This window comes from Genypterus blacodes, unplaced genomic scaffold, assembly GCF_046128005.1.
Source record: "Genypterus blacodes isolate CSIRO-AG114 ecotype Tasmania unplaced genomic scaffold, CSIRO-AGI_Gbla_v1 ptg000121l_1, whole genome shotgun sequence".
In the NCBI taxonomy this organism is placed as follows: domain Eukaryota; kingdom Metazoa; phylum Chordata; class Actinopteri; order Ophidiiformes; family Ophidiidae; genus Genypterus; species Genypterus blacodes.
The window spans coordinates 190,001-217,500 of NW_027466924.1; the positions used below are offsets into that span (position 1 = coordinate 190,001).

At 47.6% G+C, this 27,500-nt stretch overlaps 1 protein-coding gene across 1 annotated transcript in view; it reads right to left on the reverse strand.

Moving 5' to 3' along the window:
* The window catches only part of LOC143010205 (voltage-dependent T-type calcium channel subunit alpha-1I-like), a 78,613-nt gene that overhangs the window by 20,260 nt on the left and 30,853 nt on the right, over nt 1–27,500 (reverse strand). The window contains 20 exon segments of the mRNA XM_076162415.1: nt 1,832–1,983; nt 2,692–2,884; nt 4,352–4,441; nt 4,954–5,079; nt 5,611–5,737; nt 7,095–7,273; nt 10,842–10,910; nt 11,036–11,159; nt 12,936–13,036; nt 13,665–13,968; nt 14,068–14,190; nt 14,282–14,352; nt 17,312–17,598; nt 19,237–19,318; nt 19,867–20,022; nt 20,181–20,298; nt 21,020–21,205; nt 23,905–24,056; nt 27,279–27,307; nt 27,310–27,500. The exon segment at nt 27,310–27,500 is cut by the window's right edge and continues 145 nt beyond it. Coding sequence (XP_076018530.1) covers nt 1,832–1,983; nt 2,692–2,884; nt 4,352–4,441; nt 4,954–5,079; nt 5,611–5,737; nt 7,095–7,273; nt 10,842–10,910; nt 11,036–11,159; nt 12,936–13,036; nt 13,665–13,968; nt 14,068–14,190; nt 14,282–14,352; nt 17,312–17,598; nt 19,237–19,318; nt 19,867–20,022; nt 20,181–20,298; nt 21,020–21,205; nt 23,905–24,056; nt 27,279–27,307; nt 27,310–27,500 — 2,860 coding nt within the window.

Below are 27,500 nucleotides of genomic sequence, written 5' to 3' on the forward strand. Positions count from 1 at the left end.
CATCTGCTTCATCAGAGAAACTCTGCTGCAGAATTTCACTCCAAGAAAATGAAATGAGACAGAAAATGATGTCAATGATGTCAAACTCCAGGAGGATGAAGGCAAAGACTGAAGTTGAGATGAATGAATCAGGCAGAACAACATGAATCCAATCATCTCAAGCTTTTCAATGCACATAATTAAACCATACAGTCCAAAGTATTTCCCCTCAGCTGTTAATGGCTAAAAGGAACAGGCAGTGAAACTACAGAGTCAAGCAGACACACACTGTGTGTAAGCAGCTTCAGCTAAACTCTTACATGTGTATAATGTGAGGCAGGAGTTCATCAGGATGTCCAATCATTCCCATACTGCTATTGTTGTCATTGTTATGATCTATTCTATCATCATTGTTGATAAGCCCTTACTGTCTGCTGTAGCATTTGTGTATGAAATGTGCGACACAAATCAAGTTTGACTGATTGATTGTGCTCACAGTGAGTGGCGCCCTCGTCTGTCAGTGCTGAGCGTTGCCCCTATGCTGGTTTCCTGCACGCCCTCCCTCTGCTTTAGAGTTCACTGGACTCCAGGCCGACGCAGACCAGCATCAAGATCACAGAGAGGCACTGTAGACGCTGGAGCCTTTCATTGTAAACACATCCCAAAGGACTTTACATTACATCCAGCATAATTCCTTGCTAAACCAGTGCTGGTGAAGATCAGATCCCATGGCGGTCCGGGGAGGAGCGGGAGGTTTCCCACGCTGCTTCACGGTGGATGGCCGGAGCAGACGGCGAGGATCTGCCAGCGGCGACGCTCCCCAAACGCTCACCGCACCATTGTGTTCAGCCCCGCTCCGCCTCACAGAGCAGCTTTACATAACTAATGCTGCAATCTGTCCTGGCGTTTGTTTTCCACCTCGCAGACAAATGTTTGGTTGTTTGCTGTGTTTTGTCTTGCTGAGTCAGAACACAAACACAAACTCACTCCAGATGGTTTTCACACGTGAATGACTCTCGGGTCATTCTTTTGCACTTTGACATTTCATTGGCTGTGACTTTCATGCTTTACCTCAGACCTTCATGATCAAGTGTGGGAGAATGTGGTGTCGATACTTTTGCAACTTTTAAAAAGCTACATAATAAATGGTACTTTTGTGTTTATTATTTCTAGACTTCTGTTTGTGGTGGTAGATTCTGGTAGGGGCAGCAGCTCAGTCCATAGGGGACTCACCTGGGAACCGGAGGGTCGCCAGGTCGAGTCCCTATATGGACCAAGAAAAGTGGACAAGGCACCAAACCCCCAAACGGCTCCAGGGGCACCGTATCATGGCTGCCCTGTGTTGACCCCTCCATAATGCATGTGTGTGTTGTGACACGTGAGAGGGGCAAGCAAGACACATTTCAGATGACGTGTTTGCATGGTAACGCGTTTGCACAGTAACGTGATTGCACGGTACCGTGTTTGCATGGTAACCTGGTTGCATGGTAACGTGTATGCATGGTGACGTGTTTGCATGGTAACGTGTTTGCATGGTAACGCGTTTGCATGGTAACGCGTTTGCATGGTAACGCGTTTGCATGGTAACGTGTTTGCATGGTAACGTGTTTGCATTGTAACGTGTTTGCATGGTAACGTGTTTGCATGGTGACGTGTTTGCATGGTGACGTGTTTGCATGGTAACGTGTTTGCATGGTAACGTGATTACATGTGATTTGACCCAATAAAGTTTTTATTCTATTCTAGTAGAACAGAATCGTTTTCTTTCTTGATCTTTACTTTGACATTGTTGAATTTTCTATGATTCAAGCAGTTTAAGACGTCTCAGTTGAGTTTGCTGTGGTCTGCTCACCCGCGGCTGGCTGTAGTGCTCCAGAGACATGGTGATGACGTTGATACAGATGATGAAGGTGATGACCAGGTCCAGGTAGTGGCTGGTGCACAGAGTGTGGATGGCCAGCCGGGCTCGACCATATGAGGCGTAGTACGGCAGCTTCTGGGCCTCTGGGGAGAGGAGAGAGCAGGGAGCCACGGGAGAGAGAGAGAGAGAGAGGATGGTCGCAAAGGAAGGGGGGGGAAATGAGAGGAGGGACAGGAGGGAGGAAAGAAGAAATGAGATATGGGAAGGAGGGAGGAAGAGGAGAGAGAGATGGGGACTTGAGAAAAGAGGAACATGTGAGGAGGGAAACAGATTTATTTATGCCAACAGAGGCGAGGAAGGAGGGAGGCTGAAGTAAACCAGGGAGCCAGAGAGGAAGATTAAAGTGGGAGCAAATATGCAGAGGCCAGGTTAAGAGCTGAGATCATTCAGACCACTGAGGAAATATCAAATCAACTCCTGGATAAATGGCACCTGGGGTTTCACATGTACAGCTGCAAAAACACCAAGAAGATGCCATGGTAACCAGAATGAAGAAGAAATCAAGCTTATTCTCATGACCGTTTTAGAGTCATTTGATGCATTATTAGTTATTATTATTGTGACAAGTTCCCCCCTCTTAATGCACTGATTCTCTCCTGCCTCTTCCCCTCTACCCTCTCCTCTTCCCCCCCAGGAGGTCTCCATCACTCTACCCCCCCCCTGCACCTCATTCATCTTCCTTCCAACTTCTCATCTGAATCTCCATCATTCACTTTTGAAGCTCTCGCCTCCTCCCCCCAACCGTTTGCCCTCAAATCATTCTAAACGTCTCCCTTTGTTGACTCTCTTACTCCTCCTCTTCTTCTCCATGCGGCGCTGGCGTTTCTCCTCGCGCCGCTTGGCCTCCTCCACCTCCTGGTGTTGTCGACACTTGTGAAAGTTCTCCACCACCACTCCCACGAACATGTTGAGGACGAAGAAGCTGACGATCAGGAGGAAGGAGATGAAGTACAGCAGCATCCACGGGTTATTGTTGGTCACCGGCTAGAGGTGGGAGAGGGGGAAGAATGGAAGAGAGAGGAGAGGGGAGAGAATGGGAAATGATGAAGGAAAAAGAGAAGGGGGGAAAAGGAAACGATGAGAGGAAATTGAAAAAGTTGGAAAAGGATGTGGGGGAGAAGATTAAAGCGCTGGTATAAAGATATTAGGGCAGGATGGTTAGATATCAGAAAAATCATCCGAAACATCATCAAAGGAAATGAAAGAAGATGAGGCGATTTCAAGCCACAAAGAGAAGATCAGGCAGTGAGGCAGAGCGAAGTGCGAACGCCACAGGAAAAAAGACAGAATGGGCCGAAAGCTGGGCAAAAAAAATGCAGCGTCAAAGATAATGAGGATGGAATGAAGGAGGTGCAACGAGGAGAGACAGAGACGCTGCAGAGTGTGAAGAGCAGAGGAGGTGACGGAGCCAGGAGGTCATTACTGCAAGGTGACACCAAAAAAGAGGTGCGTTTTCAATTTTTCAATTTGTGAGCACGTCCAGCGTTGACAGCGGAAGGTGGAGAGGAAGTGGGATGAGTCACTCAGCGCCGCGTCGGACTGCAGCGGACCTCATCCCCCAGGTAGCATCATGCTTCGTCTGACAGGGTCGTGGCAGAGGTTAAGGTTAGGATCCATCCAGACCAGAGCTTTACGTTCTTCCTCAGAGCAACTTGGTCTGGGCTCGGACTCGTCTTCTGTGTGGACACTGAGTGAGCTCCTGTGAGTGAAGCGTTGTTCAGCAGCTTCAGGGTCCTCATCCATGAAGTAAGACTCTCTCACAGAGGAGGAGGGGGGGGGGGGGGGGGGGGGGGACCTCAATGAAGACTTCACTCCAAACTCCATTCAGAGCAGCAACGCTCCGTCCCATTTATCCTTCTAAGTTCTGGCCATGTGCAAGTGTTGTTATGATGGGTCTGACTTCCGGCTCTACCATTTCCTGTTCCTGGCTCTTGCTGTCCATCAAAACGTCTCCGTAGCGATGAATGGACGTTGGATTCCCCATAGACGGAGCCAAAAGATGAGAAGGTAGCGCATCGTTACACAAGGCCGAACCCACAAAACTCAATTCATGTGTCATTCAAGGTCTGAGTGGGCATGAAAGCATCTCAGAGAGTGAGGGCTCAGGCTGGGCACCAGGGACGGCATGGAGAGCCAGGCTATCCAGGAGGAGCTGGAAATAGAAATGGTGCTTCAAAAGGCTGAGGTGATTTGGGCGTTTGGTCAAGCTGTATCCCAGACTCGCGGGGGAGGAATTCCAGGTCCATCCAGACAGGAGGAGGCTGCAGGGCATGCTGGGAAAACTACATTCACCCCCTGGCCTGAGATTCCCCAGTGAAAGTGAAGGATTTGGCTTCGAAAACATGAGACTGGGCAACTGTGCTTGGTTTGGTGCCACTGCAAACCCAACACAAGCTTTACAGACGTGTGTGTGTGTGTGGGTATGTGTGTGTGTGAGTGTGTGTGTGATACCTGCTGGTCAATCCCCACAGCATCTAATCCATGGTACATGATGTTGACCCAACCATCTTTGGAAGCCAGCACAAACAGGGACATCAGAGCCTGGACGGTGGAGACACACACACACACACACACACACACACACACACACACACACACACACACACACACACACACACACACACACACACACACACACACACACACAATTTGGATTTCTTGTTTATTATTCTTCTGATAAATGTCACAGGAAAATGTGCTGCTGTAATAAAGCTTTTATGTTCAGCCAACAATCCATTTTCTCTGCCTGAAGCCTTTTCCCAGCATGCATTGGGCTTCAGTAGAGGCAGCATTTCTCAGAGACAGAAAACAGTTACGCACGCTCACATTTACCCCTTTCCAATACAGCAACATCTGTTTGTATTACTGCAGGATATGAAGTTGTTGTTTAGTTAAATCTTCACTTTTCCCTGCTGTGTCTGTGTGTCTGTGTGTATCTCCATTCAAACAGATTCTTTTGCATTCTACTGTCCTTCAAAAATGAAAACATTACATCTCATGTTTGTTTTGTGTAGCCAGCAGGGCTGAGAAGGCGTTTGGTCTCCGTCCTGTACCTGTCCAAGGTTGTCAAAGTTGTATTTGTGGTGAACCCATCGGTAGTTGGCAGCCAGGCAGTCAGATTTGTTTGTGATGTTCTTCACGTCGAAACCCACGCAGTAGTAGAACTTCCCTTTGAAGAGCTGGAAGGGGGGAGAGAGAGAGAGAGAGAGAGAGAGAGAGAGAGAGCGGTATCGACATCAATGGATGAATTTTCCTTCTGAGAAAAATAAAGTTTTTGTGTCTCAAACCTATTGAAGGCATCAAAGTGTAGTCGGAGTAAAATCTGCCATAAGAACATGCAGACAGAGTGATGATGTGAAAGAGGAAGATGAGACCAGACAAACAAGACTTTGGAAACACATTCTCTCTAGGCTTGTAGTTGTGTGTGTGTGTGTGTTTAACTCGGCGTGTAAATACACATGAGGTAAACGTGTTGCCATAGTTTAGGAGCGATCCACACCGATGCTTTCAGGATGGAACGGACTGGACTGGATTTAGTAGACTGGATTAAAGTTAAGACGGAGAGGAGAAGGTCGTCCCACAAGTGCTACAGTTTGACAATCTGAAGTCCAAAAGCCTCGTGAAACCAGGTAAGGGACGAAGCAGAGAAGACAGACCAAGGGACAAAAACAACCAAGTGTGAGACGGCGAGCGTATTAATGCGTTCATACCTGAACTCCAAGAATACCAAAGATGATGAAGAAAGCACAGCAGATGAGCACAATGTTGCCAATGGGCTTTAGGGATGTGATGAGGGTTTCAACTACCAGCTTCAGACCGGGGGCCCTGCTGATCACCCTGGAGAGGGAGGGGCAGGGGGAGGGGGAGAGGGAGGGAGGGAGGGACAGAGAATGAGAGAGGGAGAGTAGAGAGAGAGGGAGAGAGACAGAAAACAAACAGAGACAAAGACAGAGAGAGAGACAGAGAGAGTGAGAGCGAGAGAGACAGAAACAAACAGAGACAAAGACAGAGAGAGACAGAGAGAGTGAGAGGGAGAGAGACAGAAACAAACAGAGACAAGGACAGAGAGAGAGACAGAGAGTGAGAGTGAGAGAGACAGAAACAAACAGAGACAAAGACAGAGAGAGAGACAGAGAGTGAGAGCGAGAGAGACAGAAACAAGCAGAGACAAAGACAGAGAGAGAGACAGAGAGTAAGAGAGATGGGGGCCAGAAACAAACAGAGACAAAGACAGAGAGAGAGACAGAGAGTGAGAGCGAGAGAGACAGAAACAAACAGAGACAAAGACAGAGAGAGAGAGAGAGAGAGTGAGAGCGAGAGAGACAGAAACAAGCAGAGACAAAGACAGAGAGAGAGACAGAGAGTAAGAGAGATGGGGGCCAGAAACAAACAGAGACAAAGACAGAGAGAGAGACAGAGAGTGAGAGCGAGAGAGACAGAAACAAGCAGAGACAAAGACAGAGAGAGAGACAGAGAGTAAGAGAGATGGGGGCCAGAAACAAACAGAGACAAAGACAGAGAGTGAGAGCGAGAGAGACAGAAACAAACAGAGACAAAGACAGAGAGAGAGAGAGAGAGTGAGAGCAAGAGAGACAGAAACAAATAGACAAAAACAGAGAGAGAGACAGAGAGTGAGAGCGAGAGAGACAGAAACAAACAGAGACAAAAGACGGAGAGAGAGACAGAGAGTGAGAGCAAAAGAGACAAAAACAAACAGAGACAAAGACAGAGAGAGAGACAGAGAGTGAGAGCGAGAGAGACAGAAACAAACAGAGACAAAGACAGAGAGAGAGAGAGTGAGAGCAAGAGAGACAGAAACAAACAGAGACAAAGACAGAGAGAGAGAGAGAGAGAGTGAGAGCAAGAGAGACAGAAACAAACAGAGACAAAGACAGAGAGAGAGACAGAGTGAGAGCAAGAGAGACAGAAACAAATAGAGACAAAGACAGAGAGAGAGAATGAGGGAGGGGGAGAGAGAAGTAGAGTAGAGAGAGAGACAATGCATTGGCTGACCAGTAGGAGTCACTGCAAACATTTAATTGTCTTAACAGTTTGTGCAGAACAATAGAAACAGCAGGACAGTTGACCAAAACCGAGTGGATTCGAGAATCAAAAGGTCAATAAATAAAATAACGAGCCCTGAGCTGGACTTGCTTAAGCAACAATGTGAGAGAAAAGAGTCCATCCTCCTGACCTGAGGGGGCGAAGCGTCCTGAGCAGCCGGAGCACACGGAGCACGCCCAGGATCTTGGCCCCGCCCGCCATGGACACCACAATGTCGATCAAAGACACGAAGACCAGGAAGCCGTCCAGGATGTTCCAGCTACTCCGCAGGTAAGCCCTCACGCCGAAGTACAAACCCATGGCAACCACCTGGAGAGATGAAGGGAGAGACGTCCCACGCAGCTCACATGGCTGTAGCCAAACGCACACACAAACTCAAACTTCTTCTTCTCTCCTCTAACTCTGCGTCAGGCTTCTAAAACATCTCATTGCATACAGATATGGTTGATACATGTACTAAAAGGAGAGGAGGGGAGAGGAGAGGAGAGGAGAGGAGAGGAGAGGAGAGGAGGGGAGAGGCTTTCTCTGGGTAAGGAACGTAATACGCCCTCCTTTTTATCCATTCTTCATTGGCAGCGGCATTCGATGGATCTAGATTGTGGGAACCTGGAAGGCCCCTTAATCAATTTTTCTCTTCCCATCCGGTCTAAGGTGGAAAGCAATGAGCGAAGTGAGTTTTAAGATTTCTATAATTAAAAGTCAGCAGTGTGGCCACAAACCCTCACACACTTTGTGACATCTGGTCTGACCCTGGATGACAAACGTCACCGTCGTTTACTCAGTAACTCATTGCGAGTGACAGCGGCAGAGGCTGGGAAAATAACACACTTTGCCCTGCCGACTGTCGCCAGGGATCTTATCTTAGGAGGGAAAGAGAGAGAGAGAGACAGAGAGAGAGAGAGAGAGAGAGGGAGAATGTGAGAGAGAGAGTGTGACAGAGAGAGAGAGAGAGGGAGAGAGAGAGAGTGTGACAGAGAGAGAGAGCGAGAGAGAGAATGTGAGAGAGAGAGTGAGAGAGAGTGACAGAGAGAGAGAGCGAGAGAGAAAGAGAGAGCAAGAATGTGAGAGAGAGTGTGACAGAGAGAGAGAGAGAGGGAGAGAGAGACACAGAGAATGTGAGGGAATGTGAGAGTGTGAGAGAGACAGACAGACAGACAGACAGACAGTCAGACAGACAGACAGACAGAGAATGTGAGGGAGAGGGAGGGTAAAGTAAAAGAAAAGGGGAGAAAGGTGGTGCAAAGATGGAAGCCTGACTGAAGGTGTCAGTTTGTCATTGTAAAGACGTCTCTCTCTCTTGTGACTGTAAAGACGTCTCTCTGTCTTGTGACTCTAAAGACGTCTCTCTCTCTTGTGACTCTAAAGACGTCTCTCTCTCTTATGGCTGTAAAGACGTCTCTCTCTCTTGTGACTGTAAAGACGTCTCTCTCTCTTGTGACTGTAAAGACGTCTCTCTGTCTTGTGACTCTAAAGACGTCTCTCTCTCTTGTGACTGTAAAGACGTCTCTCTCTCTTGTGACTGTAAAGACGTCTCTCTGTCTTGTGACTCTAAAGACGTCTCTCTGTCTTGTGACTCTAAAGACGTCTCTCTCTCTTGTGACTGTAAAGACGTCTCTCTCTCTTGTGACTGTAAAGACGTCTCTCTCTCATGCTGTGGCCGGCGGCTCGCTGCGCTCAGAGGCCTGTTGCTGTCACATCCAATACGCCCGCTCTGTTGCTCTCATGTTTTAAGAGACTGGATCACAAGTTATCATTCATCTGCTGGGTGATTAAAAGCAGCCTGTTAGGTTGAGCCACACACACACACACACACACACACACACACCAGGAGGATGCTGTGCTCTGTTCAGCAGATCAAACAGGGCTACATGTGCAGGTCAAAGCCAGAACAAACGGCTGATTTGTCCTTGGGCTAACAGGAAACAGTCACCTTCAATGCAAATCACCATGGCGTTTAAACCTCATTTGCAATTCTGTGATTCAGCTGAAGTCGTAACTTAAACCAGACTGTTTGTGCAAATCAGCACTTTGAATTTAAAGGGTCCATAATGATTCTACATGAATAACATCTACAAGGGAAGAGAGACTAAAGAGCCCACACACACACACACACACACACACACACCAGCACACAGACACACGCACACCCCCACACACACAGAACAGCACACAGACACACACACACAGGCTCCTTTAACACGCACACAGGCCTAATTAAGTGCAGCCAGCAACACGCATGGTGAGAACGACTCAAGAAGTGTGTGTGAGTGAGTGAGTGAGTGAGAGAGAGAGAGTGAGAGTGAGAGAGAGAGAGAGAGAGAGAGAGAGAGAGAGAGAGAGAGAGAGAGAATGGATCAGAACTCCTCTCCATGTTTTTAATTAGAGTGTGGTGCTCAAGGTCAGACCAGGGTGTGGAGGTGCAACGGTTCACAGTTCACACTCCTCATGTTTGGATGTATGAGTTTTTGTGTGTGTGTGTGTTTACGCGCACACACACTGTGTGTGTTTACGTGTGTGTGTGAGTGTGTGTGGGGGAGAGGTTACTATGTAATTAGTGTGGTTGTTTAATCAGTGAGAGAGAGAGAGAGAGAGAGGGAGAGAGAGGGAGAGAGAGAGAGAGAGGGAGAGAGACAGAGAGAGAGAGAGAGAGAGGGAGGGGAGAGAGAGAGAGAGAGGGGGGAGGCAGAGAGACACAAAGAGAGAGAGAGAGAGAGAGAGAGAGAGAGAGGGGGAGAGAGAGGCAGAGAGAGAGAGAGAGAGAGAGAGAGAGAGAGAGATATGATGATGGTGATGATGATGATGATGATGATGATGATGATGATGGAAGTGAGAGGAAGAGGAGGAGGTATACAATGTTCTGCTTTGGCATTGAGAGAAACATGATGATGATGATTCCTCCTTCCTCTCCCCAGCAGCTCTCACTCTCCCAGCCTTGTCTCATGTTTCTTTCTCTGCATCCTCGGTATCTAAAGTTGCAATTGATGTGGTGGATCTCCTCCATGTGGACATGTAGAGGCTTTAACGTGTTTTCATGAGGGTCACACACACACACACACACACACACACACACACACACACACACAGTATTGGGATCACAAACACTTCTTTCATTCCACACGTCGAATCTTGGAAGTTTGTCAGGAAATCGACAAAACGTGGCAGAGGAAGATAACGACAAGAGGACAAAAGAGCCGAAGACGAAGAGACAGAGAGAAGTGAGTCACACATTGGAGGATTGAGCAGGCAGATGACTGTGAGACGGGGAGGACGTAAAAGGAAAAGATGAGCGGAGGAGGAGATGAAGATGCAGGCGAGGAGGCAGGAAATCACATGGCGAGCTCGCAGCAAAGTTCAAGCTGAGGCCGGATGCATGTGTGTATACGTGTGTGTGTGTCTGTGTGTGTCTGTGTGTGTGTGTGTGTGTGTGTGTCTGTGTGTGAGCTCAGCACCTCCACTGCACCAGACTGATCTACATCTGACTGTTCTACACACGTCTTCATCACCGCTTCATCACCATCATTAATAAAGCACTACAGGATTTCTACCGACGCCTGGAGACACACAGGCCTTAATAATGGATCACTCCCTCGCCTTGGGCTGTTGGATTAGAGAGAGACTGTGTGTGTGTGTGTGTGTGTGTGTGTGTGTGTATCGATGGATGTTCAGGAATGCCTACAGGCCAGCTGAAGAGCGATAACCTTCTAATTAACACCTGCCTGTTGTTAATGGGGAAATGATGCAACTGATTAAAGAGGAAGTTGTAGAGCTGTCCAGAAAGAAGAGGAGGAGGAGGGGTAAGGGACAGAGAGGGAGTTGAAGGAGGGAGGTCAAAGACAGCAGTGGAGAGAAAGCAGAGGAAAGGCGGAGCTTCATTTACCTTGACAGTCATCTCAGTGACGAAGATGGCTGTAAAGATGTAGTTGGAAATGGTGAGGAAGAGTCTTTCCTGTAATGGAAAGGAGAGACGAAATGATAAAAGATAAACCACCAACACACCCCCCCCTACACACACACACACACACACACACACACACACACACACACACACACACAGGTGAGACGCCGCCTTACCAGGCTTCCCTGCAGGATCCTGGGCCTCTCCAGAGCCACAGTGATGCAGTTGAGGAAGATGAACGCCAGAACCACGTAGTCAAACAGCTTATGGGCGATGATGGACTGACACAGGCGCCTGAACCTGACGGGCAGAAAGAGAGAGAGAGAAAGAGAAAGAGACAGAGAGAAAGAGAAAGAGAGAGAGCGACAGAGAGAGAGGAGTGGGGTCACACCTCTAGTTCATGTGTGTTGCTATGGCTTTATATCAACATGGTTGGTTGGTTCAGGCGTGTAATCAGAACCATGGGTCAGACTACACTGGAGGGATCAGATCCCATCCCATCTGGTCTGGGAACGCCTTGGGAGCCTCCAGGTGAAGCTGGGAAATGTGGCCAAGAGAGATTGAACATCTGGGCAGCTGTGCTCAGCTGCAGAGTGAGTCCATCTCGAACCGCCTGGAGTCTCAAATACCACTTTGGATTCAGTTTAACTTTACTGCGCACATTAAAAAGACTTTACCAGACGGATCAACATTCTAGTGTGAGGATACATCTCTCATCATGGCTACCATAAGTCTACAACCACAGGTGATGCATGAGTGGGGATTAAGGCCTCAAGGCAAGATGAGTCACATGGCAAACAAGACAAAGAAGTTTCTACAAAATTTTCCCGATTTTTTTAAATTATTTTTTTATTTGTTTTGAGACAACTTTTTGATTTTTTTCAGAATTTTCAACAATTGCGTAGAAAATGAAGAATCTTGTCTAACCTCTCTGAGATGTCAGACAGTTTGCCGTCAGAAGCAGCTTGAGACTTTGGAGTATCTGTGTTTCCTCTCTCACGCACGCACGCACGCACGCACGCACGCACGCACGCACACACACACACACACACACACACACACACACACACACACACACACACACACACACACACACACACACACACACACACACACACACACACACACACACACACACACACACACACACACACACACACACACACACACACACACACACACACACACACACACACACACACACACACACACACACACATCATCTCTCTCTGCCTGAGGAAATCAATGTGCTAATCTGCCTGCTTTCACTACAAACCTGGCAACCTCGTCCCTTTATCTATTGATTCCAATCTGGCAACTTCGTCCCCTGATATCGATCCTGACTGGCGGTCCACACTTATCCCACCTGAGATGAAGATTCTGATGCTGCTTTGTTTTCTCCTTTTGTTTGTTTGTCTGCTTCCTTTACTACCATTCAGCTTAGGTACACACACACACACACACACACACACAGGGCCATAAACAAGGCATGGCTGCACATATGCTCACACAGTTCTACATTTGCACCTACACATATGTACTATCCACAAACACAAATATCAACATGCACACACACACACACACACACACACAACCGCACATATGAGCCAGCATACACATACGCACCTACACCTAAACACACACACACACACAGTCCGTGCTTGACAGATGGCTGCTGCCATGATGCCAAAACACACCCTGGGGCCTGGCTTCCCTTAAGTGGCCATCAGCACACAGGAAATCAGGGGAGTGAGGGAGTGTGTGTGTGTGTGTGTGTGTGTGAGGGGGAGTGTGTGTGAGTGAGTGTGTGTGTGTGTGTGTGTGAGCGAGTGTGTGTGAGAGCCACTGTGTGATTTTGCTTTTTCAGCTGAGTTTAACAACAACAACCACAACAACAACAACACACACACACGTACACAAACAATTTGAGCGCACAGTCAATGTTCACAGCAGGTTGTAAGGAACACACACACTGCTTTTATGTGCACCCGGTACTCTGACTGGTCCTTACTGTGAATGAAGGCATCTAGTCCGCCTTCTGAGTGTGAAGGACTTGTAAGGAATGAAGTCACTCACTTGTTCTGAGGGGAGAAGAGGTAGACGGACCACTCCTCTCTAGTCTCACACCAGTCCGGCTTGTAAATCTCCAACATCTTGTTGATACGGAAGCACAAACTCTGGAGGGGAGAGGAAGGAGAGGAGATGAAGTCACCTCTTATCAATACCAACAACCTCGCACCCTGGCTGACTCGTCCATGAACCCCACCTGATCTCAAACCTAACACCTCTCCTAACTCTGAAGATGTTCGTACTGCAGCACGAGCGTTCTTCTCGCCCCTGCAGTACGAACATCTGTTATGAAACGCAGAGATGTTATGAATGTTCTTGTGCGTGGACGTTCAATTAAATCCTCTTTCAAAATGCACACATTTGAACCGGACTCTTCTCGAGACGGAGCTTCCCTCACGGATCAACCTCAGTACGGCTCTTGGCTCTGTGGATCTCTGTCTCTGCTCGTTTACCTCAGGACGCTTCTGTCGAAACTCTGACCACAAACTGTTAACATTAAGGTAATGAGATAAATTGGAGCATCTAGTTGGAGCTCTGAGAACTCCTACATCAGAACACGACACACAATGGGCTGGATTGTTTTGGTGGCACATCCTCACACTGTGCATGGCAGAGGAAACAAGAGGATGATGATGATGATGATGATGACGGTGAAGACATCCAGAATCATACATGTGTCAGTGATGGTTTGTTGTTTTTTTCAGCTGATGAAAACAGTGAATTCTTCCCACTCACATAATCGGTCTCCTCGTCCAGGTCTGCCCGGTCTTTGCGAGCGTCGACTTTGGGGAAAACCTCAGCCAGCAGATGAGGACCTGGCGCCTTCCCGTTACAGTCCCTATGGTCCATGCCTGTGCCGCTACCAGCCGCAGACCCCCCAGCAACGGAGCCCCCGCCAGACCCGCTCCTCCTCCCGGGTTCCGGGTGGTGCACGGGCTGGCCGGGGCCGGGGCCGGGACCGGGGCCTTGCCCGCAGGCCTGGAGCAGCTCTGGGAGCTCCAGGGAGAGGGCCCGCCGGTCCCTCTGGGCAGAGCAGTGCCTGGAGAGGAAGAGCGGAGGCGGCGGCGGTGGTGGAGGAGGGGGAGGGTGGGGGGTGAGCGGGGGGTGATGGAAGTGAGGCGGGTGGGACAGGAGTGACTCTTGCTCGGCGGCGTGCGTGTAGGAGTGGGGGGAGCGGGTGCTGTGCACGCGGAGGCTGCCCCCCACCAGAGGAGCCCCGCCGAAGCCATAAGGCCTCCGACCCAGGCTGTTTGAGCTCGACCTGCACGGCACAAAGGACGAGCGACAATCAATCAATAACACACCTGATCACATTCCAATACAAGTTACAAGCTATGAAGTCATTCCTCTACCTGCGGCTCCAGCCGGACTGTGGAGGTAAAGGGCGCCCCCAGTTGTGGTAGGTGGAACTACGACCGTGACGCTGAAAAGGAACAAACAAACAAACGGCTCAGCGTGGTTCAGGTTCCCATGAGTCCACAGGGAGCAGAGATGCAAACACATGCATGGATTCAACCTGGAGCCTGCAGGCATGGATTAACAACACGCAGAAGACAACGGCCATTTTGTCAACCGTGTCCATCCATCCATCCATCCATCCATCCATCGGCTGAAGCAGCTGGAGCCGACCCCGGCCTGATGAGGGGGTCGGCCCTAAAAAGTGTCCTGTGTCACTTTGTACATGTGGCCTGTGTGATTATTCACTCACACATTTATGAGCGTGTGGAGTGGTTGTAGAAATGTGTGTGTGTGTGTGTGTTCGAAAGTCTGTTGAACTAAATCACTCGTTGTTGATTCAAGTGGCTAAATGAAGCCACTGCTGCCAGCCAGAGTGGCACTCGTCACGGCAACAGCTCCTCCATCCTCTTCTTCTCCTTCTTACCCAGTGGTTCCTTCTCTCTCCACAAGTCCCCTCTGTCCAGTCCCCTCTGTCCAGTCCCCTCTGTCCAGTCTCCCGTGTCTTGTCCTGTCTGCATAGTTTTGCCGCTGTGATGTTCAGCCTCGTCTTAAATCTGTTTTCCTGCGTGACAGCCGGTTAAGCTCGCTCCTCGCTCCAGGCCTGGCTGTGCGTCTCTAAGCTCTTCTCCGGATGCCGATTTAGCTCCCTGGATTTCAGCCCGACGCGCTGCCTCTGCGTTTGAGTCGTACCTGTCTGCCAGGTCTCCTGCTGGATTCTGATACGTGTAAATGAAAGCGCGGCGGCGGCGGTGGCGTGGGAAGCGACAACGCGACAGGCCGCTGACAAGCTCTGCTTTTGTCTGTGTGAGAGCTCAGAGAGTCTCAGCAAAGTTCAGCTACGGCTTCTACTCCAACACACACACGCTGATGTGGTCATATGTAATGTGTCCGCCGTCTGTATGCAGGTACAGATACACAGAGCAGCTGGGAAGGATTTCAGTTCACTTCTGTTGTAAAAAAAGAATGACTTGTATGTATGTTTGGATATATGTTTACATACGTGTATATATGTATGCTTGTATGTTGTCAATGTGTTTAAAAGAAAATTAAAAAAATCGTCTACAAAAATATACATAAATAAATAATAATTTGAAAAAATGAACAAAAAGTATGTTGTTATTATTTTGTGCTTTTAACTAACATTTTCTATTAAAGTCTATATGTTGAAAACCATGTAGAAAATACAAAGATGCTGCATACAATTATGGAAAACTTACATAAAATAAAGCGATTCAATCTAGATTCTAAAATCAAATGACTAATTTATTTTTTCCTACATGAAGGCAGAAACTTGAGAGAAACACTGAGCACAGAATCGTCCTCACACCAGCCCAAACACTTTCATGCCATATCTATGTTTTATGTAATGTCGTGTTTCCATAACACATTTTTCAATTCACAACTTCCTCTGTGACACCGAGCCACGCTGCCGCTGAGTCACACGGAAAACAACACGCAACATCACCAGTCTACCCAAGAGGAGAGACCATGGAAGAAAGGAAACACAAAGACACCTAACACCCCCGAGTGCCTCTTCCACCCTGAGGAAGACAACCAGCGCCGTTTGTTTCTGCTCTCGGCTCCTTTTAGCCTGACGGACATAATAACATGTTTCACGCCGCACACATGCCATCAGTCACAGCCCGACTCACCGCTTTACAGCGGCGGATGCGTGGATTCGTCTCCATAGAAACCGTATCTTAACGCGCACCCTAGCTGGTAAACAACTGCCAAAGTCTGACAACACACAAACACACAAACACAGTGGCGTGGATGATTCACACGGAACGTTTGTGTTTATGTGTGTGTGTGTGTGTGTGTGTGTGTGTGTGTGTGTGTGAGCTCATTTGTTCCACCTAAAGGACAGGACTGCTGGTTCCCCATTCACGCCTCAGGTTAACCTGCGGCCTCCTGGTCCACACACCTGCTGGACCACATACGTGATCATCAGCAGGAGTGGGAAATGACAGAGACTTCCTGACTCAATATTTATATTTCTGTTACCATGAGCACCGAGTCGTGTCCACAAACTTTTGGCGTCTTTTCAACGCAGCATTTTCACTTCGCTCTGACTTTGAGAACCCACTGTACAACATTCTTATCACGACATCATCAACAGATAACAAGGCTCTCTCTCTCCCCCTTCTCTCTCTCTCTCTCCCCCCCTTCACCCTCTCCCTCTCTCCCTCCATCTCTCTCCCTATTTCTCTCTCCATCTCTCTCTCCCCCTCTCTCTCTCTCTCTTCCCCCCCCCCCTCTCTCTCTGTCTTTCTTTGAGGAAGAATACAACAGAGGAGAAGTCAATTAATAGAGGTTGTCATGGAAACTGGGAATAACTTTTCTTTCGCACGGTTCTGGTTCAACAGGCACAACACTGGGAAATCCCTGATATGTGTGTGTGTGTGTTGGCTAGAATGTGACGCTTATCTGATTTAAATAAGAAACGTGCATTTTTAGCCTCTTTAATCCGTTTATTAGCGTTTCTCTCTTTTGCAGCTTTCTCTTTCTTAGCTGCAGCCAATCACACACACACACACACACACACACACACACACACACACACACACACACACACACACACACACACACACACACACACACACACACACACACACACACACACACACACACACACACACACACACACACACACACACAGTCTTAGTGAGTTGGATTATGGCGCTGGTCCCTGAGTGACAGAGTGAAGTCGATTCTCTGGAATGAATTTTCCGGTTTGCTGGATGATCGATTCATTTATTTCTGTTATCATTTGTGCCGAGGCCACATTTTTACTGCCTGCTGCTTTCAGACATTTGTTGAATTGCAAACATAATGTTAGTAAAGCTCATGTGGAAAATACTTACTTTGATATTACACTGTAAAAAATTCTGATCATTATATTATCAACAAAAACAAAACAGTACCAGCGACAGGGAGCGTCTCTCCAGGCTGCTCTTCCCCAGGCTGCTCTTTTCCAGGCTGCTCTTCCCCAGGCTGCTCTTTTCCAGGCTGCTCTTCCCCAGGCTGCTCTTTTCCAGGCTGCTCTTCCCCAGGCTGCTCTTTTCCAGGCTGCTCTTCCCCAGGCTCATCACGCTGCTCTTTCTGGACTCCATGTTGAAGCTCCGCCTCTCTGAGGAGTACGAGCCCCGGGGCCCTGCCAGGGTGCCCAGCTCCAGGTGACCGTTGGGCGTCAGCGTGCAGATCCTCGGGTCTGGAGTTTGTATTAGAAGGTAGAAATGTCAGAATGTAAATAAAGTGACTAATCAATTGAGGGACTTAGATGTCATATTTATTGATCACTTATCACTTTAAGGTGTGATCCAAAATAAAAAGGATTTTATTCCCCAGACCCCACAAAGTAAATGAGGAAATCTATAACACGTATGTATGTGGTTTCCATGGTATCCCGTGCCATAAAATGTCATATATGGCTATTTCACAGTCTACAGATTGCTAACATTCCATTAAAAAACCTGTCTACTCACAGAGAGGCGGAGCTTAAGATATGTAAGACAAGTTTGGCACAATTAAATAGGGTTGACATACAAAGGGTGAGGGAAAGAGAGAAAGACAGAAAGAGAGAAGGAGAGAGGGAGAGAAAGAGAGCGCAAACTAAGCTGAATTTGACTTTTGTTTGTGCTCATTTAACAAATATTTATGGGAGGACATGCAGGGGTGTGTTATGCAATAATGCCATGTGTCAGGGAGAGAGAGAGAGAGTGTGAGAGAGAGAGAGAGAGATAGGGCGAGAGAGAGAGAGAGAGAGGGAGAGAGAGAGAGAGAGAGAGAGAGTCTCATTGTGTAAGTGGACATGAAGCACTTTGTTGTCTTTGCATCAGTGTGAAACAGTGCAAGTGTAGCTTTGTGGTGCTGCAGTGCAGAGCTCTGGTTTCCTCTGCATTGTAAGCCCAATAAAGCGCTACAGCGCTATAGCACTACAGCACCACATCACTACAGCGCTACAGCACCACATCACTACAGCGCTATAGCACTACAGCACTACAGCACTACAGCACTACATCACTACAGTGCTACAGCACCACATCACTACAGCGCTACAGCACTACAGCTCCACAGCACTACAGCGCTATAGCACTACAGCAATACAGCACCACACCACCACATCACTACAGCGCTACAGCACTACAGCACTACATCACTACAGCGCTACAGCACTACAGCACCACATCACTACAGCGCTACAGCACCACATCACTACAGCACTACAGCACCACAGCACTAGAGCACTACAGCACTACAGCAGTACAGCCCTGTAATGAGAGGAGTGACCTCATGTGTAATCCTGTGTGAAAGCACTGTGCTGATGTTGACGGAGGCTGCAGAGGCTCACCCTCCTGAGTTATGAATAAAGACGGGGTTCCTCCATTAATTTTTCTAAATTGCTCTCTTGTCTCCCTCTAGTTTGGAAGCTCTTGTCCCAAAGTTCTGCCTCACTTTGGTTTTCCGGTTGAGCATGAATAAGGGTAACAGTTCATGTATTCACCTTAATGTGACGTAAGCGTATCTGAGTAACAGTTGGATGTAAAGGTGTCACAGGGGGAAGGCCTCCTACACAGTCACATTCTAAAGGAACCGCCTCATACTGGGATTATGCAACACTTGGAGGTCGTGGGACGTTTTTGTCCTCATCCCAGTTTGGACAAAAAATTGGAATATTGAGTGTAAATGTAGGTCAGCGTTCAACACAACCTCCAACTACATTACACAACAACCACAAGGGAACACACAATAACAACAACACTGTAGGTCCGCTTTGAATCAAACCCAAAACCTGAAGTTACTGATGGAAAAAATCAAAATCCTGCCAGATTAAACTCTGCCAGCTCACCGGACAGCTTCAGAGACTCGTGCTTCTCACTCTCATCAAAGGACGAGCGATCGTCATCCGAGTAAGAACGATTGGCATCACCCTGGAGACAGAAAGGCAGAGAGACGGACACATGAAGCCTGTGGGGTCTGAAGCGTTGATCATGAGTGCAGTGCTGAGGCATGAACAGGAGGAGGAGGAGGAGGGAGGAGGACCGGCGCAGGTAATGAGGGAGGAAGAACCACAAAGTGAGAGCCCGGCTTTATACAGTATTTGTTTAGGATATCTCCAAAGCTTATAATTTACATATAAGAATCTTTGCACAAGACATGTTCGTTGTCTTCAATCATTCCATGTTATGTTGAATTAAAGATATTAAGTCTGTAGGCACAACTTTGACTCGTTGGCCCCCATTATTAAATACAGTCAATAAAGAAGCTTCCTAGTATTTATTGTCTATTTTTTATTTTCTAGAATGAAGTGAAGAAATAATAATAAAAAATAAAAATAAATTAATATTAATATTAATTTATTTCTAATTTGAATGTAGTTTGGGTAGAATTAAATTTCCCTCCACTCAAAGATGTCTTCCCCCCTTCTACACACGTCCATATTGGAAGGATTAAGGACGGTCTGGTTTGCTGCCCTCACCTCTGCCTGAAAGCCCTCAACCAAGATGGCCACCAGCAGATTAAACAGGACGTAGTTGCCAAAGGTCATGAGGGCTACGAAGTAAAGAGCAGCGAGGGGAGAAGTGGCCGCCATGCCGTTATACAACACCGCATTCCAGTCCTCCTGGGTCAGAATCTGAGAGAATCCCACACACACACACACACACACACACAAATATACATCACAATACATATAGTTTGATTAGCAAAGGCTGTGATTCCCACATCAGGTTTGGAGCGTTGTGCTGTGTGAATGTGTGTCTCTTTGTGCGTCTGTGTTGATGTTCACATTACCTGGAACACGGTGACGATGGCCCACAGCAGGGAGTCAAAGTTCTTCCTGTCCGGCACCGTGTCTCCAGTCTCGATCTTCAGACTGAACTTGCAGCCAAAGATGTGCATCCCCAGGATACTGAAACACAGCGGGTCAGCAGGACCAACATGAAGAACTGACCTTTCAAATCTCCAGTATTAAGACTATCTCCTTTGTTAGGATGAAACTGAACCTGAAGCCGAATGACAGCCGTTAACAGCTGGACCCCTGAGGACCCGGGTCCAGGAATGATAGAGTTCAGGTGTTTTCATCCATTTGTAGGTCTAAAATATAAATTATGGCTAAAAACATGTGACAAAAACAGATTTCCCTTGCTCTCAAATATCGACATCGGTCTCAGCCTCCTGTATCTAGCTCTCTAATGCGTACGCATGTGTGTGTGTGTGTGTTGTCTTGAACTCGGGGTCGAGAGCTTCTCCTCAAGTATAAACTGAAGTTGAGTTGCGAGTGGGAGGAGAAGAAAGAGATCAAGCAAACAAGGCCATGGATTGTACCCTGAGAGACGCTCCAGTCCTTCACCGTGTCAGGAACCCATCATCAAGCGTGCTTCAGTCAGATCTTCAAATGTCTGCTCCTTATTTAACGGCGTAGGTTAATAGCTGCGGTGGAACACTGTGACCTCTGGCGCTGCGACGGCTGCTGAGCAGGTTTAAAGAGCTTCCTGTTCTGATTTGATGTTTTTCTGATTGTCAATTCATCCGGATTGAGCTTCTGTGTCTCTCCTACGGAACACCACCGTCTCACCAAAAGTTGGTTTAAGCTTCAGCAGAAAGAGCCACGCCCGCGCACATCCCCTTACCTGAAGATGAAGATGAAGAGCATGAGCAGCATGCAGAAGGTGGCCACATTGTCCATGGTCTTCATGAGGACCACCAGCTGCCTCCTCAGCGCCGGCATGAACCTCACCAGCTTCAGCACCCTCAGCAGTCTGAAGGTCCTCAGCACCGACAAACCGCCGTCAGACTGGCCGACAATCTCACACACGCTGTGCAGAAGAACACAGAACACACACACACACACACACACACACACACACATATTTAGCACTCAGCAACATTTATATCAACATTCACGGCATGTGTGGTCTGATATGGACGTACAAACACAGAACAGCATTATAACGGACATGAGCTTAAAGTTAGAAACATCTGGATAGTTTCAGCCTCTGGAGTCTGAAGTCACTTTGAAGTCACATGCAGAGTCTCACTGAATGCATCTTTCATTTGTTACTTCCAAAGATACAAATAAGCCCTGAATGTACAGAATGGTGAATGTGGTCTGAAGGGGGACTCGTTCCAAAGGTCCAGGCCAAGAAGACAGATTTGGTTTTAAATTTTAAATTCTGGAGTCGGATACTTTTTACAATATTTGCTGTTTATATTTCATATTTTATTCACAGATTTCAAAAAGTACATGAGGCACATTTAGAGTTAATTGTTAAAGTCATTTATTTTTTGATATTTGATATTTTTTTTATCATGTACATTTATTTAGGCTTTTTTTTGTAGAATTTCAAACATTTGTGGCTTATATTTTATTACTTCCATTAAATGAGCACAGAAAGCAGCAGAGCAGCAGCTTGAGCCACAGCAGAGAGAAACAGGGCCAAAGCGCCATCAAAGGTAAATCAGACGGGAAATAAAACATTAGTTATAATCGTAATAACGGCCTGACTGAGTTAACTACTGGTTTCTAAGCAACTGAGCCAAACGGTCAAAGTGCTGCTGTTGGGCGTCTATGGCTGATTGTGATTGTGAGCTCATTGTCCCAGTTGAATAGATTCTTATGAAAAACATTTGTCCAGCACACTGAAGGAATAAAAACACACACATATATTATACAATATTTAATAAACCAGCCTTTAGTCTGGAAGAACCTGCAGATTTGTAAAGTAATCTAATAAGAAATAACATAAGAAGGGTCGCTGCTTGTCTTCTCATTGTGTTTAACTTTAGTGTGAATCGGCCTAAACATGGTGATTCTAAATGTGTTTCCACTATGGAGGACAGTTGATCACAGTAGCTCCATCTGACTTTGGAGAAATGGACCCTGTGTATGACCTTCAACTGAAAGAGGGAAAGAGGAGCACAAGACCAGACAGCATGCGGTCCACATCCAGCTGGAGGCCTGACAACTGGGACCCACAAAGGGTCTGATTGGGAAATACTTCACTAAGTGGTTTGGTGCTGATTCAGGTAGCGGTGACGGACATGTAAAGCTGTTCAAATGCCAATCAAGCATTGTTTACCTTTGTTATGCTATACGGACAAGGAGGAATGAAGTTCCATCAGGGTTTGTGTGTCATGGTTTGGTCAATGTGAGCGGGAACATTACACCTGATATTTAAAGCAATGTGCCCTCTAATGGAGCTGCCTATCAAAGGCTGCACATCAAAATAGCATCGGATTGAATGAGCCCCAGCAGCTCGGGATGAATAGCTGAGGACACTGGGATGAATGAAAGGAGGGGAACCGATAAGACGACAGATGTAGATTTGTTCAATCAACATGCGGCCTCCTGTGACGGCCCGCACAATTGATCTTGTTCAGTTTGGAAGGCTTTGATGTGCATTTGATCTTTGGTTTATAATGGGGATCAGAGAGAAAGGCGCTCCAAAGCCAGATGAACCGGCAGCAGATCAAAGATGCAGGCGCTCACCTGACGCTCGCCGCACCAATAACAAAGGAGCAAACCTGTCTGCTGCCGACGCCTCACACACACAGGTGCTGCATCTGCACAGGCCGGCGACCAAATGTGCCGTGGATAGTTTCGCTGACACAAAGAGGTTTAGTGGGAGAACAAAACAAACTAAAGTATTTTATCCAAATCTACACCAGACACAAAATGATGTGGACAGCTTGGAAATGATTGGGTTTCTAAGGAGCCACTGTGAAACCTCAATGTTAGAGCCTATGTTGACCTATCACATGGCCAGAAGTATGTGGACACCTGAGTATACAGTAGTGTGTGTGTAATTCCATAACACACATTGTATCTGTGGTTGTTATGGAAGGTTATCAAGGTCATCTAAGGTCATTTTCTCATCTAATTCCTGTCTCTAACCCTTAAAAGTGCATCGTCATGTGACAACCTAGCGTTAATGTTGGTGATGTATGTTTATGTACAGTATGCACGTTACACAAGTGACTGAAACCAGATCATCCAGCTGTCCACTTGTGTCGTTTCTAAACTCCAACAAGCCAAAAGTGGAAAGGGACAGAGGTTAAACTTTACAGAGGAGGAGGAGGAGGAGGAGTTTCCACCTTTCAGTTGCTTCAAACATAATCGTGACAGTGACACAATAAGATACAATTATCCCAGGAAGGACGACCCCATGACCCCCAAACCCCCTCTCACTGACTTTGACTGCAGGGATCCTGATCTGGACTCTGGGTCCCTCACACATGGACTACACTCATCAACTTCTCTCCAGCTGGCACAGTAATGGCTGCAGATCTATAGAACAATTCTCTTTATGCCTGTATATCATTACAACACGGCTTCTGTTTAGGCTTGTTCCATCTTGGTGGAAGTATGAGCTCTTCTAAGAGAGCAACCAAAGCACATCATGAAGTTTCTCCTTTGGTTTGTGAATTTCTCTATTTGTTTTATTCTTTACTTCATAGTTTCTAAAATCTATTGGTTCTTGTTGTTAATGATGAAATGATCAACCTGTTGTCGTACCTGATGATGACGATGACGCCGTCAAACACATTGTAAGGGTTCCTCAGGTAGCTGAAGGAGCCGAACGCGGTGAGCTTGAGGATCATCTCCAAGGAGAACATGCTGGTGAAGACGATGTTGCAGATCTCCAGCACGTTGGTGAGCTCCTCTGGCTGACGGAGCAGGAGAGGAAGACGGGAGAAGACGGGGAGGCAGCAGAGGAGCCGTAGGGGAGAGAGAGGAGACGGTTAGGTTAGTGCACTCTGTGAGGAGGAGGAGGAGGAGGAGGAATAAAGGTCGACAAATGAGAGATGTGGGGGGAAGTTTTGAAGAGAAGCAAAGAGAGGAAGAGGAAGATTGAAGTGATGAAAGACGGAAATAGGAGAAAGGAGAGAGGAGGATAAGAAGGAGAGTGATGGAGGGAGGAGCAAATATAAAACATGTCTGTAAAATGACTCTCTCTCTCCCTCTCCCTCTCTCTCTCTCTCTCTCTCTCTCTCTCTCTCTCTCTCTCTCTCTCTCTCTCTCTCTCTCTCTCTCTCTCTCTCTCTCTCTCTCTCTCTCTCTCTCTCTCTCTCTCTCTCTCTCTCTCCCCCCGTCTGTCTTTCACCCACTTCTTCATCTCTTTTGTGTAGTTATCAGTCATTCCGCTCACTGCCGAGTGACGTTCCAAATTGATTGGTGGAAAGGGCAAGGAGGAGTGACACAATAGGTTCTGCACACACACACACACATACATACATACATACACACACACACACACACACACAGACCTGTGGTGCAAGTTGCAAGAATGCTACAGAAATAAGAGCCTGGCCAAGATAAGTATTCAAAGGTAAGAAAACATGAACCCAAGCCCTGCAGCACCTGCGGGGTTAATGTTAGCTATTAAACAACACGCCTCACCATCACACATGAGCGTCAACACTACTAAGCAACATGAGCCGAAAAACTTTCAATAATTATGAAAATAAGCAGGCAGGATGACTGACTGACTGACTCTCTCACACACACACACACACACACACACACACACACACACACACACACACACACACACACACACACACACACACACACACACACACACACACACACACACACACACACACACACACACACACACAGAAAGAGCTCTGCTGTAACTTCAGCGATGATGCTTCTGACATTTCAGTAGCCAAGACTCAATGGGGACTGTCTGTGTGTGTGTGTGTGTGTGTGTGTGTGTGTGTGTGTGTGTGTGTGTGTGTGTGTGTGTGTGTGTGTGTCTGTGCGCTGGTGTGTGTCTTTGTGCTTTGCGTGTGTAGGTGTGTGCGTGTTTGTCAGCACTAATGAGCATTTAGCCGTGTGGAAACAGGCTAATGATGCGGCTCCCACTGCTGACGGTTGACCGCACAGCCAAAAAGCGCCGACGGCCCCCGGGGGTGTCTGGGAAAAGATCTGAAGACGCAGAGACACACCTGCAGACACCAGCCCAGGTCAGTGTCACTCAGACAGTGTGATAAAACCCTGTACCCACTAGGGGGCGTTATTTATGAAATAACACTTGTAGCACTCTGTGGTTAATGGAAGTCCATCCATCCATCAGCTATCACCCCTTATAGGGTCACTGGGTCACAGGGTCGCCGGAGCCAATCCCAGCTGTCAAAGGGGCGAGGGTGGGGGCGGAGTCAGCCAGAACATTTGGAGTCCCCGTCACAAAATACAAATACAAACACGCTCTAATCCCCTGCTGAGTTTCACCAACACACAACAAACTGGTGCGCCTGAACGCACCGCAGGAGAGTCAGATCTGTAAAGTGACAGCAGCTGCCGGAAAACAAAGGGAACAGCGAGCTCCAGCAGTTTACATCCTTCAGTACGACCTGCACGCCGTCTCTCCATGTAACCGTCTAATGAAACAGAGTAGCTGCTTCTTCTTGGTGTAAAATGACTGGAAACTATTGTCATTTTACGGTTATTCCTTGTGCTAGATCTCTTTTCGTCTATCTGTCAATTGTCAGGAGTGTCGGTCACGCTGCTGCATTCTAAACTCCCGGGCAGCTGTTCAATTCTCTGACGTCCAGCTCTCTTTCCACTCCAGTGATCCATAACCTCTCAGTTTAACACCGCGAGCAGACTGCATTGTCCCTTACAAGGCAGCCAGAGCTGTGAGAAGTGCGTCCATTTTGTGGATGGCATGAAAATCCACTCAAGTCAAACATCTTCTTCTTCTTCTGCCAGGGCTCATAAAGTGCAGACTATCACTCCTGACTCCCAACATGAACAATGCGAGATATTCTGGTCTTTCTTCAGCAAAGTCGTCAACAATTTCCACTAAAATTTGAGCCAGAACTGTTTCAAAATGACATAAAGTGGGCGTGGCCTATATGGATGGACGCAGAGGGAAAGACTAACACTTCCAAAAATATTCCATCCAAAATCCAATGGTTGGTTGTGACGGACAGACGGACAGACGGACAGACAGACGGACGGACAGACGGACGGACGGCAGCCATGACACAACACGGTTGAGTGCAGGTGCAATAAGCTAACAAGTGAAAAATCTCCCAGTAACTATGGCAGCAGTATCACGTGACGTGTTGTGAAGCGTGTTGAAGATGAAGCCTGTAAAGAACCACATTTGGTTACCGACTGGTGTGTGTCATGACCAATCAGAGCCGTTCCATCAGCCCCAGCTTGCTCTGGTTGATCTCTGTTGTTTCAGAGATCAGATCACCTGAACAGGTGGAAGCACTCCAGATCAGAGCAGCCAGACTGATCAAGCCTCTGATATCACTGTTCAAACAGAGGGAGGCATGGCAAGCCTGTGTGTGTGTGTGTGTGTGTGTGTGTGTATACACAGCATGCAGAACAATTTGTTCAACCACAGACATTTAAATTCCTTATTTCCTCGCTGTTTAGGGGTAAAGTCTCTCTCTCTCTCTCTCTCTCGTTCTCTATTTTTAGCCGCCCCCGAGATGAGAGACGACCCACCACTGCGGCTGTGGCAGAAGTGCGTGGGCGATGGTACAGCGGAAGAGACAAATATTGATAGAGAGAGTAAGAATGCTACAGAGGAGAAAGACATGCAGCGGGGGGGGGGGGGGGGAGAAAGAGAGAGAGGGACAGGAGAGAGTGAGAGAGAGAGTGAGGGAGAGGAGAGAGTGAGAGAGAGAGAGTGAGGGAGAAAGAGAGGAAACTGGATGAAGTAAAAGGTGTGATCGCAGACAAAGGTGTCATAATGTTCGGTCTGACCTCATGGTGTCTGACCTCATGGTGTCTGACCTCATGGTGTCTGACCTCATGGTGTCTGACCTCATGGTGTCTGACCTCATGGTGTCTGATCTTGGTGTGTGACCTGTTGGCTGGAGATACACAGAAGTCTACCTAAGGAGAGCTGAAGCTGTCCCTACCTGCTCGTGGTGCTCTATGCCCATGCTGATGTGTTGATGAGGATGGCGATCATGATTCCTCGGTTGAAGTATTTGCTCTCCACGATGCCCCACAGCTTCCTGCTGGTGTTGTGCCACAGGTCCCTGCAGCGCTTTTTGGGATTACATCTCACGTCGCTCTTCTCACCCTCTGCGACCCCCGTTCCCTTCTTCATGCCACCGGGTTGCCCCTCCCCCTTGTCT